Source organism: Anneissia japonica, unplaced genomic scaffold (genome assembly GCF_011630105.1).
Source record: "Anneissia japonica isolate Jap-2015-1 unplaced genomic scaffold, ASM1163010v1 scaffold2991_len510020_cov192, whole genome shotgun sequence".
NCBI classification, from domain to species: Eukaryota; Metazoa; Echinodermata; class Crinoidea; order Comatulida; family Comatulidae; genus Anneissia; species Anneissia japonica.
In genome coordinates, this window is record NW_022724693.1 from 346,310 (window position 1) to 360,390 (window position 14,081).

At 35.1% G+C, this 14,081-nt stretch overlaps 1 protein-coding gene across 1 annotated transcript in view; it reads left to right on the forward strand.

Annotated features, from left to right (window-relative positions):
- Nucleotides 1-14,081, forward strand: part of LOC117112529 (titin-like) — a 138,608-nt gene that overhangs the window by 30,744 nt on the left and 93,783 nt on the right. Inside the window, exons 26-41 of the mRNA XM_033255611.1 lie at nucleotides 3-248; nucleotides 854-1,120; nucleotides 1,695-1,988; nucleotides 4,091-4,387; nucleotides 5,167-5,469; nucleotides 6,319-6,621; nucleotides 6,775-7,077; nucleotides 7,520-7,819; nucleotides 7,910-8,212; nucleotides 8,791-9,093; nucleotides 9,261-9,557; nucleotides 11,600-11,902; nucleotides 12,258-12,560; nucleotides 12,663-12,965; nucleotides 13,167-13,469; nucleotides 13,657-13,959. Coding sequence (XP_033111502.1) covers nucleotides 3-248; nucleotides 854-1,120; nucleotides 1,695-1,988; nucleotides 4,091-4,387; nucleotides 5,167-5,469; nucleotides 6,319-6,621; nucleotides 6,775-7,077; nucleotides 7,520-7,819; nucleotides 7,910-8,212; nucleotides 8,791-9,093; nucleotides 9,261-9,557; nucleotides 11,600-11,902; nucleotides 12,258-12,560; nucleotides 12,663-12,965; nucleotides 13,167-13,469; nucleotides 13,657-13,959 — 4,731 coding nt within the window. The remainder of the gene's footprint in view (nucleotides 1-2; nucleotides 249-853; nucleotides 1,121-1,694; nucleotides 1,989-4,090; nucleotides 4,388-5,166; nucleotides 5,470-6,318; nucleotides 6,622-6,774; nucleotides 7,078-7,519; nucleotides 7,820-7,909; nucleotides 8,213-8,790; nucleotides 9,094-9,260; nucleotides 9,558-11,599; nucleotides 11,903-12,257; nucleotides 12,561-12,662; nucleotides 12,966-13,166; nucleotides 13,470-13,656; nucleotides 13,960-14,081) is intronic.

Below are 14,081 nucleotides of genomic sequence, written 5' to 3' on the forward strand. Positions count from 1 at the left end.
AGCTCCAAACGACATATGCTGTATGGAAGAGGACACACACGTACAACTTACATGTGTCCTTGACAAAGAAACTTCCGATGTTAAATGGATGAAAGGCGGTGTTGAGATCCAGCCTAGTGAAAAATATCAAATGGTCAGGGATGGCAAAAAACACTCATTAATCATAAACGATATAGAGTTAGGCGACGAATCAGAGTACATTGCTGTTGTTGCGGGAAAACGCACCTATGCTAAGCTAACAGTTAAAGGTAAAGATAGTCCTATAAACATATATTTTATAAATATACGTTCATCAGGTTTATTTTAATAATGCTTCAGAATATACTAAGTGGATGACTGTAAGTAATATGAGCATCGTCATCTAGTTTCATCATGTAATTAGCATACTGATATGAGCAACTCTGTAGGCTGTAACAAAATCAAACGAATAATACTTCAAGTTATCTCTATGACAATGTCATTCATTTATAATTCTCTTATAAATAAAGTTTGCCGATTGAGCATAACAGAGCTAAAGACATGAATTTTAACTTGATACAAAGACAAAGACTATTAAGACTATTCCTGCCTTCTTTGATGCAATATCACTCGTGTAGCCTATGTCTGTGTGCCTTTTTAATTGTGTTCATATGTTTCTTATTATATCCTCCAAAGAGGAAGGCAGTAGTGTAGTTTCGGCAAAATTACAACTTAATGTCACTGAAGTAAAACTGATGATAGAGCATCATCCATTTTCTTTGTTTTTTTTTCTCTAAAAATACACTGCAAGTGTAAATATAGGCCTAGTTCTTGTTTGAATTACACTAATATTATTAAGAATAATCATTGTGAGATTATCCAAATCCCTATTCAGATAAAGCCATGCAGATCTTACAAGGTCCCGAAGAAGTGATAGCCAGTCCTGGTGAATCAGTATTATTCACATGCATTGTCAACAAAAGAAATGTTAGATTCAGGTGGATGAAAGATGGTAAGCCCATCAAAGAAAGTAATAAGTATGATTTGAAGCAGGAAGGAATAACGTACACACTTAATGTCAAGGATGTTTCATTCGACGATGATGCCGAATACACAGCAGAAGTTGATAACCAACAGTGTCATGCTGACCTGGTCCTAGAAGGTGAAGATTTGCTTTTAATTTTAATGCTTTTGACATTCCTATCACTTTTAAAGATAATATTTGTTCTTTTAGAAACTATGTCAACAACAGTATCGATTTACATCAACGCAATAATTGATAACATACAATTCAACTTACATATAAAAATTTGAATCCAATGTCAAATAACATTAATGTCGATCGTCGTCGTCGTGGTGACCGTTCGATATCGACAGGGCATCATCATCTTCTGGGATGAGGAAAGCTTGCGTGGTGTTTAATGTGCCTACATGCTTTGCGCGGGAGCATTGATACTCTCCGGATGTCAACAAGGAAATCAAGTTAGCTACTGGCTAGTTGAGAACCGGGAATCATCGATGGTCTGCGCTTAACTCTGTGGTCCATCAGCCCGAGTTTGAAATCAGAGTGGCTGTCTTCTAGGTGTGCTACCTTTCAGGAAAAACGAGCTCTATCTGCCCGGCGCTAGGATGGTGAATAATATGGATGTAATGTTTTTGAAAATACGTAGTCTAGATCATACATATTAAACCATCTTAATATAATAATAATAATGTTTTTATATACTTTTATATAGCAACACCTACAGTGAAAATCGATGATGAATTCAAAAAGTTATCCATCAAGGCTGGAAAGAAATTAACAGTAAAGGGAAACATCACAGGTGCTCCTTCCCCAACAGTCTGTTGGGGCATTGGTGAAGAACAACTAGAATCGTCCGGTCGTATTCAAATCACAACAGGAAAGGGTATGTGTTTAGAATCAACTATCAACATCTCGGAAATAAACAGAAAAGATCGTGGTAAATACATTATAACTGCAGAAAATCATGTTGGCATGGCTACTGATTCATTTGAAGTAGATATCTACGGTAAGTCAATCTATTCAAAATCACGAATTTTAATTTAGGCCTGTAACATAATTATTTACAAGCGAACGAATTGAATATATATGGCGCCTATCTTCCCTGTCACGGTTTTGTTTCCCAACGTTGAGGTCGGGGTTTCAATCCCTGGCTGTGCATTTCGCTTGGGTCCTTGAGCAAGGCACTTTATCTGAATTGCTTCTCTCCACCCAGGAGTATAAATGGGTACCTGGTGGGGTTGCTTGCTCCTGCGCTGAATACAGCAGCAACACTTAAGTATGTGGATCCAGAGACAGAAGCGCTTCGTATATGCAAAGAAAGGCGCTATATAAATATTTATATGACTGTGACTATGCTTGTTTCTTATTTTTTCCTTCTGGCTCTGTTTTTTCTTTTTTTTTCTTTTTAATTTTTTTTTTAGCTCTATTCTTTTCAAATCAATACTTTTGTATGTATTGTTTATAAGTTTGATTTTTCCAATTTGAACGATTGTTCACAATTGTGCTCCAATTATCAAGTGCATTTCCGCATTAAATGCACACTTTGCAAGTGTTTTTAAACCTTAGATTAGGACATCCAACTGATCTTGAACCACTGGAACGTTGTCCATACATTATACATATAATATCCATACATGGTCTTTTATCATCTATGCTTGCTACATAGCCAATCTAGCGCAACCTATTCCTAATAGGTTTCAGCTTTATGTCCTCAACAACAGGTAGTTTTAAAACTTGGTCGTTACTGATGAAATCGCCCCACTAAACCTTGATAACTGATGATCTCGAATGTCTCTATTGAGTAGTGCGCAAGTTGACTTGATGATAGTACAAGTCCAAGTCTCACTTTCATATAATAATGCTAATGGCATTGGACATTGGTTGTTAACTTTCATCTTGGTTTCTGCTGTCAGTTCCCGAGAATAAAACACACTGTTTCTGAGTCTCCCAAATGCAAATGATGAACGCAGCCTGTTTTAAAACGTAATCGGTTACAATAGATCTAAAATTTGTTACGCGCAATATACAAAAAAATGTATCTATGCTCTGTAAAAACAAATGTAGAGAAGATATAGAATTTAGACAAAAGAAATAAAATAATAAAATGAAAGTTCACTAGCCACGCCAGTACCACACCGCAGTATGGGGATACGCCCTCGTCTCTAAACAGGGATTGATCTAAGTGAACTGGGCAGTTGAGTCTCAGACATCTCGGACTCGCACGCCTCCTATCCTTATTGAAGCTAACAAAACTCACTAGCATTAAAATAAAACACAGGTGTAGAATACAATTTAAAGAGACACAAATAGGTGAGTCTTTAATCAGTAGATTCATGAATAAGCAAAAGAAACGAGTTCCACATCTTAGGTGCATCGACCATAAAAGTACGCTCCCCATATGACTTCAATCGCCAGGGTGGACAATCAAGTGATCCTAGGTCAGATGTTGTCCGGAGGGAACGAGAGCACGCTGCAGAGCAAAACTTATCTAATTCAAAAATATAGTGTATGTACTTGAAACTAGAGGATGTTAGCTTTAAGGGCGACTGATTTAACGTTGATTTGGAAACGTTAGTATTATTTAGTTACTGTAATTGTGGGGTTTTTCGTGATTTAAGGTATAATAATGGCTTTCATATATTTGAAAATTTAAAACTTTAAGAAAAAAAAATTTAAGACTTTCCAATATTTGGTCCACACTAATAAAATTTGCAAATGAAACGTTTTAGGGGTGACTTTTTGTCATGGATACTGGTATTAAAGCATGTAAACGCCTAGTGTCGGAGATTCCATAATTGTGTGAATTAGCTTTACTTGACCAACACAAAACCTGTGGATCCAGAGACAAAGCCTCAAAGTTAGATTTTCTGTGTCTATAGAAGGAACGGAACAGATCTATGAACAGATCAAAACATTACATCTTCTTACTGGAAAATACAGCATTAACCAAGTGTCTATTCTAATAAACTGATGTAGATTTAATAGTGTAAGTGAACTTGGTATCTCTGGGTAAAATAAAATATGTTTTCAGTTTATTTTCTCTTTGTTCACAATGACACACGATATCATAGGGATTTTGATTGTGTGTATATTATATTTGACTTACAGATACACCTCAACCACCGCAAAACCTAAGGATTGGTCAGATAACCCCGAAGAGTATAAGCTTAAGTTGGGATGTACCATTTGATGATGGAGGAAGTCCAGTTACCAAGTATACTGTTGAGAGAAGAGATATGAAACGAGATAATTGGTTGTCCGCTGGTAATACAACTGACTTATCGATGAATATAACTAAGATTATCGAAGGAAACGAGTATATGTTCCGCGTTATCGCTTCAAACCAACATGGAGACAGTGAGCCTTCTAAAGCAACAGATGCTGTGGTTGCCAAACATCAATTTGGTATATTTATTTTCAGGATTATTTCATTAAAAATTATATGTAAAACGTTACAATATTCTGTAGTTCTTTCTAACCTTGGCCGTATAAGGGAAAGATGCAGATGATCTAACAATACACAGGTTTTCTGACTCACCGTTTTTCGTTCATGTCGTTTAGAAATTCACCATAAACAAACCATCGAAATATATAATAAGTTTTTTGTGTCATCGTCAGTATCAAATAAAAGTATTGAAAAGATTGATCGAAAAACGAGAAAGTGAGAATTATGTTATTATTACAATGTCAGTATATTTACTGTAGTTTTGTCAATTATAACTAATATATATATATATTAACAAGTAAACGCATTTAGATGCACTTTTTAAACTGACATTCATTTTTAACTTTTAACCTGAAATCGATCAAATACAAATGAAAAAAATCGCTTATAAGTTATGTACAGACATTCTATTACAAAACAAAAATCCCTAAATTTAATAAAAACCAGTTTAATGATCGGGTTAATAATGCAAAAGAATTTTCTTCAATAATGTTTTATTGTAACTTTAAAACTTTCTTAAATATGAAAGAATAGGCACTTCAAATATGGAATTTCGAATATGGAATTTGTTTTTAGCTCATGACAGACAGATATTTTTAAACGGAATATTATTTATTACCGGTACACTCTTCTCTCCGAAGGAGAAGTGAATGGTATTGAAATAGTGCGCGTCTGTGTGTTTGTGTCTGTGCCAAATTATCTTGTTTTATTTGTGTCCATGATTTTTGAATATTTACAGATGTGCCACATCCTCCAGGAACTCCGACAATAACAAATGTTGATCGAAACTGCATGACAGTTAAATGGATGCCACCTGAATACGATGGAGGTAGTCCTGTCATTGGTTACTTAGTCGAGCGTCAGGACAAAAACTCAACGCGTTGGCTTACCATAACCGATGAGAAGACAACGGAATGTGCATTTACATGTACAGACCTCGTTGAGAAACATGACTATGTATACCGTGTGTATGCTGTGAATGAGGCGGGTAAAAGTAAACCAAGTCACTTATCGGAAGCAGTTGTTGCTAAACCACCTTATGGTATGTGCGCATTTTTTTGATTTTTTTTTTCAGTCATATATCGATGTAAAAAATAATTTTTCAAGGTATAATTAGCTATCTTGCATTATGTATTTTACCTAAATGGTTATTATTTTACCCAACAAAATGCATGTGGTGAGTATAAAAAGATACCAAGCAACCCTGATATCCGATTGTCATTGTGCTTGTTTGGCTTTTTAAATGCATTTTAATGTCAATTAAAAATATTGTCAAAGCCCAGTTTTAAACTCATCTTTGTTTTTGTGTGTTTAACACTGTTGTAAAGAGCATGATACATTGTTTCAATACCTAGCTATGTGCATCGTTGTGAACATTTCAATATTCCTGTAACACATGTTAAATTTATAAGAAGGATTATATAAATCGAATTGGTGTTTTGTTGAGTCTAGCCCGTGGTGTAACCAGGATTTTTTCTGGGTGGGTCGTGATTTTTTTTTTTACCTTTTCACAATTAAATAACAGCAAGATGTGATTAAAATGTCAATACAATTTGCTTGAAACGGATGGCAGGCTCAGTTTTAGAGAATTGCTGGAATTGCGATAGATTAAGTCACGCAATTGGCAAGGTCTTTGGACTGCTGGTACCTCAATGCTTTTTTCATTTATGTCATTGTCAAAAGGCCCTAGAAAAAAATGAGCACCTTTGAAAGTTGGGGGTGGGGTCGTACGACCTTCCCGACCGCCCTTTGCATACACCCATGTTATATTGTGTATGTGTATTTCTGACATTGGTACCCTTATTTAGGGAATCACCATCAAAATATTTACTGATATTTCTTCTAATGATTATATGTTGATTCTACAATTACAAAAATGTAATTTTCATAGACGTCCCAAATGCACCAGGAAAGCCAACAGTAGAAAATATAAACAAAACAACTATGAAGATTAACTGGACATCACCGGAAAATGATGGCGGATCTCCAATTACCAGTTACATTGTTGAGAGATGTGACGTTGCCAGAGGGAGATGGGTGAAAACAAATAAGGAACCTGTTTTGGACAGCGTATACACTGTGACTGATCTCTTAGACGGGAATAGTTACCAATTTCGAGTGTCTGCGGAAAATGCTGCTGGAATAGGCAATTGTAGTGAAGCAAGTGACACACTTGTTGCTAAGCTACCGTTCGGTGGGTGTCTATATTAACTATACAATTACCATCTTATATTGTTAATATATAATTTGGATACAAATGTAAGATTTGTAAGATATACCGGTAGAATAACAAATATGATTATAATAATCGTTCCAAAGAAGTGTTATATTCATCTCCTTTAAACAGATGTGCCAGGGGCACCAGATCCTCCAGAGGTAACGGAAATTGACAGCACGGAAATGACGGTTAAGTGGACCCCTCCCGCTGTTAATGGAGGAAATGAAATTAAGCATTATATACTTGAAATGCGAGAAAACACCTCCACGCGCTGGGTTGCAGCAACACAAGAAAAGCTGCGTGAAACGACGTGCAATATCATTGGATTGACTAGAAAGAATCAGTACCTGTTCAGAGTCATTGCTGTAAACGATGCTGGCAAAGGGCCTGCTAGCGAAGCCTCTGAGTGTTACATGGCAAAGCCTCCATATGGTACATTATATTTTGTTTTAATTTTAAAACATGAAAAAGATAATAATTGTGATGATGAATATTGTGAGTCGGCAATAATAATAATGATAATACATATGACGATGATGAAAATGATGCTGATAATGAATAGGATAGCGCGATGATGATAACAATATTGATGTTCAACTTATGATTGAACTAAATAACATCGGTAATTACCTGGACATTTCCATCACATTCGCTGATCTTTTTCAACTGAATATGTTATAAGATTTTTAATATTCTGTAATAATACATGATGATCATAATGGTAATGATGATAATAATTTTAAAAAATATCTTTATAGCTGGCACATTTATTAAAAATGCACGAAGTGAGGATTAGACTGTCTTGCAATTAAGACAATGATTGAAAGGCTATTTTGATTCATATTAAATTATCATTACTGTATACTTATTTCAGATGAACCAGGTAAACCATCAGTACCCACTGTGTCAACTATCGAGAGTACAGAAATGACAGTGTTATGGCAAGCTCCAGTTGATGGTGGAAGTCCAATTACACGCTACATCCTTGAGAAAAAGGATAATGTATCATTGAAATGGAGCAAGGTAACATCTGAACCTCTCCTAAACTGCATTACGGTTGTAACCGGTCTGACGGAAGGTGCTTCTTATCAGTTCAGGGTATCGGCCCTGAATGAAGTTGGTTCAAGTCCTCCCAGCGATGCAACAGATGCTTATGTAGCCAAGGCACCTTACGGTAAGTAATGATTAATTCGTAAGTAATTACCAATGCTATACAGCTGATGAATACACATTCATATGCTATTTTTATCTTTATCGAATAAAGACATTCCTGGACGATGTGGTAAACCAGAAATAGTTAAAGTAGATGCAACGGATGTGGAGTTGAAGTGGTCTGTACCAAAAACCGATGGCGGTAGTCCAATAACTGGGTACATTGTAGAACGTTGTGACGTTAGCCGTGACAAGTGGCTGCAGGTTAACAAACAGTTGATATCAACGACGTTTTACAATGTTCAAGGCTTGGTTGAAGGGAAAAAGTACGAATTTAGAGTTGCTGCAATAAACCATGCAGGTGCGGGACCTGTCTCTGACATTTCCGATGTCGTTTTGATGAAACCGCCTTACGGTAATGTCTTCATTTTTTTTAATGAAATTGTAATTTTTTTTTTTATCACTGCAATATTATGATATAATAATATATAATATATAATGTATTATGATATAATAATATAATATAATAAATAATTGTCACTATCGTCTTTTTTTAATTCATATTATCGAATTTTAAAGAAGTTGACAAATAAACAAAATTTACTGTTGAATTTCGTCCTTTCTTATAACATGAAAACTTTTTTTCGAAGTATAACTGTCCGTTAAAATGAACATAAAGTTATTGTTTAACTTCATTGCTTATTTAAATACATTAATTAAATACATTAATTAAATACGTACACACAATATTTTCAAATCCAGATGCCATCTGTCATAGATCAATTATCTTATTTTATATATTAATTGTGTGTGTAATGATTGTAATATTTCTGATTTTGAGTTATTTTTATCTTAAAGAATTTGCTCTTACCATTTGCATGTCAAAATAATATGGTAAAAAAAGTTAATGTTACAGTGTTAAAGTGTATAATTCAACAACTGATATTATTTCAATAATGTTAATGCATAATTTAAATCGATGTATTTGGATAGATCCACCAGGAAAACCTGGCAAACCAGAGATATCCAACGTCAGCACAACCACAATGACACTTACATGGACTCCACCGACAAGTGACGGAGGTGCCATAATTACTGGCTACGTTGTCGAAAAACTAAACAAATCACGAAACCAATGGGTTAGAGTCAACAGAGAACCGATTAACAAAACTATAATGGACGTAAATGACCTCAAAGAAGGCAGCGAGTACGAATTTCGTGTCATGGCACAAAACAAAGCAGGACTGGGCCCGTCAAGCGAGACGTCAAACGGTGTTGTTGCTAAACTACCTTACGGTAAGTTATGCAACATGTATCATCGAATTTACCCAAGTTGACAGTTTATTTTTAAAAACTTTTTACCTGTTTAAGTTTCTCCAATTTTATAACTTTGTTTTTCTTTTCAAAAGATTAGTGTCCGTTAAAATAAACATAAAAATTGAGATTGTCAATAAAATTTACAGATGTTCCGGATGCACCATTTAAGCCTGTTATTGAAGCTGTTGATGCTACTGAAATAACGCTCTCTTGGACTCCTAAAAATGATGGAGGTTCACCAATTACCAACTACGTAATCGAAAAGCACAAAACCGGAGGCCGATGGGTAAAAGCTACAAAAGAATCGATTAGAGACCCGTATTTCGTAGTCACAGACCTAATAGAAGGTACTAAATATGAATTCAGAGTAATTGCTGAAAATGTGGCCGGGTCAAGTAATCCGAGTGAGAGCTCCGAACCCACTATCGCCAAACTTCCATACGGTAAGCAATTATTTTTTCATTCCGTTGTAAATTTTTTGTTAGACTCCTATATCAAGCATTAATCAATACCGGCATTGCACCAAGAGAATGGAAGTCAGCACATGTAATCGTGTATTCAAAAGGAATGAAAGAAACCTTCTATCAAATTATGGGCTTATGACGCTAACCAGTGTTGCATGTAAAGTAATGGAACACATCGAAGAAAAACCCAATACAACCCTTTGTTTCAGAGAAAGTCTTTCTTAGGATAGGGAGCAAGAGTTCATAGTAAATTGCATACAAGGTCTAAGTTAACCGATACTCGAGTATGCATGCATTGTATGCGACCCCTATACGTCGCCAAGGACAAGGCGAAAATAGGAGAACATCAAGCGTACATGACATGCTAGACTTCCTGAAGTGGTCCGCCATTGAGATCGGGAGGCTAAATTGTTTAATAAGTTCCAGTATTGACAGGCAATTATTAATACGGTTTTTTATGATGCCCCGAATGTGCGTCGCCTTACAAAATCCACATGGACATGCACCATCTTCGCTATGAGGAACTCTTCTACGTAACCAATTACAATACATGTCTGTCATTCCTCATACTACCCTGAGATGTAACACACTTTGCTGTCTTCTTTGCTATTTTTGAATCAGCATTGCTATGTCATAGATTCATAAAGATAGTCATTTTAATAATAAAATGATAAAATATTAAAAAAAAAAAAAAAAAACATAGACAAACACGCACAAACGAAAATAGATATGTAATATGAATATGAATAATGTTCTACTTATGTAATAAATAAATACTATTAAAAGGTCAAAGGATAAGATAATAATAATAACTTTAAACAGCCATGTCAACACTAACACATATCAAGCTGCATAATCTTCACCATGTTGAAGGCGCCGGCAATGCAAAAAAAATAAAGATATTTATCGTCTTTAAACACCAGTGGAGGTGTATCTTCATACCAAAGTTACTTTCATGTGATTTATTATTATTCAATGCGTATTACGGTAATCGGAAAGTCTTGGGTTCGAATCCCGATGGGAACATACGTTTTTCTCGAATATATCTTAAACCAGTGGAGGTGTAGCTCCGTATCAAAGTTACTTTAATGTGATTTACTTTTTTGTGATATGCTTTTTTAAACAGTTAAAATAATTAGGACAGTGTATCCAGCACAAGAAAATTCCCATACATAAAGAATTAGTAAATATGACACGAGTGCGTATCGTGTAGCGATCACTAATAAAATAGAATAAATGAACAACTGAACGAGAAGACGAACGAACGAACGAACAGAAAAACTAGTTTTTAATAAATCCCATCGAAAAAAAATGTCATCATCATCCATGCAGTCGAAATTTATATATCAATTTATATATATCTTTATATCTAATAAAGCAATTGGGCCCTTTATAAGTATTTTTCGAATTCGTGAGAAAAACTACAATTTTGTTGTTTAATATTTGCTTTAAAGGATTTAATTCAGTTATTACAATGATGCTTATGAAATAAAATAAATATTTTTTTTCAACGACATTGAGTTTATAGACCTTTTTTGTAATAATCTAGAAACTTAGATTTTAATTCAAAATATACATGAAAAAAACATATCCATTCTAATGAACGGATTCATAATAGGTCTATCGTTCATATTGTTTATACATAGACCATTAAATTGGCTGATAATACGCTTTAGACATAGTAAAATATCTGTAAATTAACCATGAGAAAGATAGTTTCAACACTCATATGGTCTTACATATGGTTGTTTTCTAGACTAATATATGACACTACACCGTATTAAGAAATTAAGTGTGATTGACCACTACCTTAATAAGAACATAAATATTCACAAAGGTCTAGTTTGTTTTACATCTTTTTTTTCTGTTTTCTAGTTTTCAAACAGTTACTCTTACATTACATCATAATACAGCTTATGACTAAAATAAATATAAATATGTATAATTCCCAACAATATGAAGAAAAACATGAAGTTGATCCAATAAGTAATTTCTAAAATGTTAAACGGTTTTGTTTTTAGATGTGCCTAGTGTACCAGGAACACCTCATATTGATTCAGTTGACGAAACAGAAATTACCATTTCATGGACACCACCGGAATCTGACGGAGGCAGTCCAATCACAAATTACGTTGTTGAGAAAAAGGATAAATCTTTATTGAGGTGGGTTGTAGCAACCATCGATCCTGTCACAGAAAATAATTTTAAAGCAGAAAAGCTGAAAACTGGAAATGAGTACATATTTAGAGTCATTGCTGTAAACAAGGCTGGAAGGAGCCAACCGTCAGATTCTTCCGAGAGCAGGATTGCCAAACCACCATACGGTAAGAGAAAGATACTATGTTGAGTTAGTGCTGTAAATAATAAGTATTTTGAAACTTGTCCTTGCCACCGCTTACATATTATTTTCATGGAATATGTATGAGCGTTGATAGATTATTTGACCTCCAAAAATATGATACCTCCAAGGAAATAATTTTTGTCCTCTAGAACGAAATTTTAATCAAAATTGATAATGTTTGATATTGTTCTTTTTTTCTGAATCTTGCCGTGCCTCTGTAAGCAAGTGTCCCAGAATGTTTATATATTTATATATATCTTTAAAAGCGGTGAAATAAAACATTGATTAGTCTCGTTTGTGAATAGTATTATTACATTACCATTCATTAATGTGTTTAGATGTTCCCGAAGCACCGGGAAAGCCAACCATAAAATCTGTCGATGCATCGGAGATGACCTTAATTTGGTCACCACCTTCGAATGATGGCGGTGCGCCGATCGTAGGATATAACATAGAAAAACGCGACACAGCTCGTAATCGATGGATAAAAGCTAACAAGGAACTAGTGACTGAGTGTGAATTCATTGCTACTGGGCTTTCTGAGGGGAAAATGTATGCATTTAGGGTGCAGGCACAGAATATGGCTGGAACCAGCTCTCTAAGTGAAGAATCAGACGCCATGAAAGCTAAATCTAAATATGGTATGTCTTAATTTTATTTTAGTCGGTGCTTTGATTTGTTGTTGATGAAAATATAACGATGACATATTAAAAAATAATGCATTATGGTATTTGCATTCCCAGATCCACCTGGACCACCAGACAGACCTGAGGTTGTAGAAGTGGACGAAACGTTCATAGTTATAGAGTGGAATGCACCCTCATCGGATGGAGGTACACCAATTACAGGATATTATGTTGAACGTAAAGAAAGGTTCTCGGCAAAATGGGTTAGAGTCAATAAAGAAAGAATCATTGATAGAGAATTGGAAATTACAAATCTTAAGTCTGGTTGTGAATATGAATTCAGGGTATTGGCTGAAAATAAAGTTGGTACTGGAAAACCAAGTCCACCTTCGGAGTCAACTGTTGCCAAACCACCTTATGGTAAGTAGGTAACACTCAACGATTGTTGTAATATACTAATCGGTCATATTTTTTAATATGCTTTCAAATAACAATAAAATAACAGTATTTCATAATGATGTATTGTTAATTACCAAGAAATAGCCGCACAGTCGGTTATCAAATTTACAGTTTTTAAAATGGAGATCACCCTGAATGTGTTTATAATTCTATCTTTCACAGAAAAACCTGGAAAAATTAAGGTTCCGGCAGTAAAGTTCGTTGACAAGGACAACATTGGATTATCATGGAGTGTGCCTGAATCTGATGGTGGTAGTCCGATTATTGGCTACATCATAGAAAAGAAAGATCAGTACTCTTCAAGATGGGTACCAGTCAACGAGACAGCATGTGTGGATCTTGAGCTAGTAGTACCAAGCTTAAATGAAGGTGATAAATATCGATTTAGAGTTACAGCCCAAAACAAAGCAGGCAACGGTGAACCGTCTGAACCTACCGAATCGATCATAGCTAAACCTCCATTCGGTAAATATATGATGTAGTATTAACACACATATATCACACATATATAATACATTAATTGAAAATAATAAATTATGGATTACAATCATATAAGCATAATGAATATTACCGCTGCTATTAGGTATTATACCATTTAGCATTATGTTTTATATATTACCAGTTTTGTTTCTTATTGTTGTTGTTTTTATAGATACACCTGATGCTCCAAGCCCACCCCGTCTGTCTGAACATGAAAGTACTAGCCTGAACATATCATGGGAGCCGCCTAACAACGACGGTGGCAGTCCGGTAACAGGATACATCGTTGAAAAGATGGAGATTGGGCGCAACCGTTGGTTAAAGGTTACGAAAGAACCCATCCCTGAAAATAAGTTGATTGCCCTTGATTTAATCGAGAGCAGCAAGTACCAATTCCGTGTATGTGCTGTGAATCTTGCCGGAGCTGGGAAGTATTCGGAACCGTCCGCTCAAAAACAACCGTCACCACCTCACGGTAAGTGTCTTTTTTAGTATAGCTTTTTAACTGTATTTATTTAATTGTACAGACCAGCAGAAATTCAGCTAACGTCGATAAAAAGTTTCTATCATGAAGTTACACCCAGTGAAGATGAATAC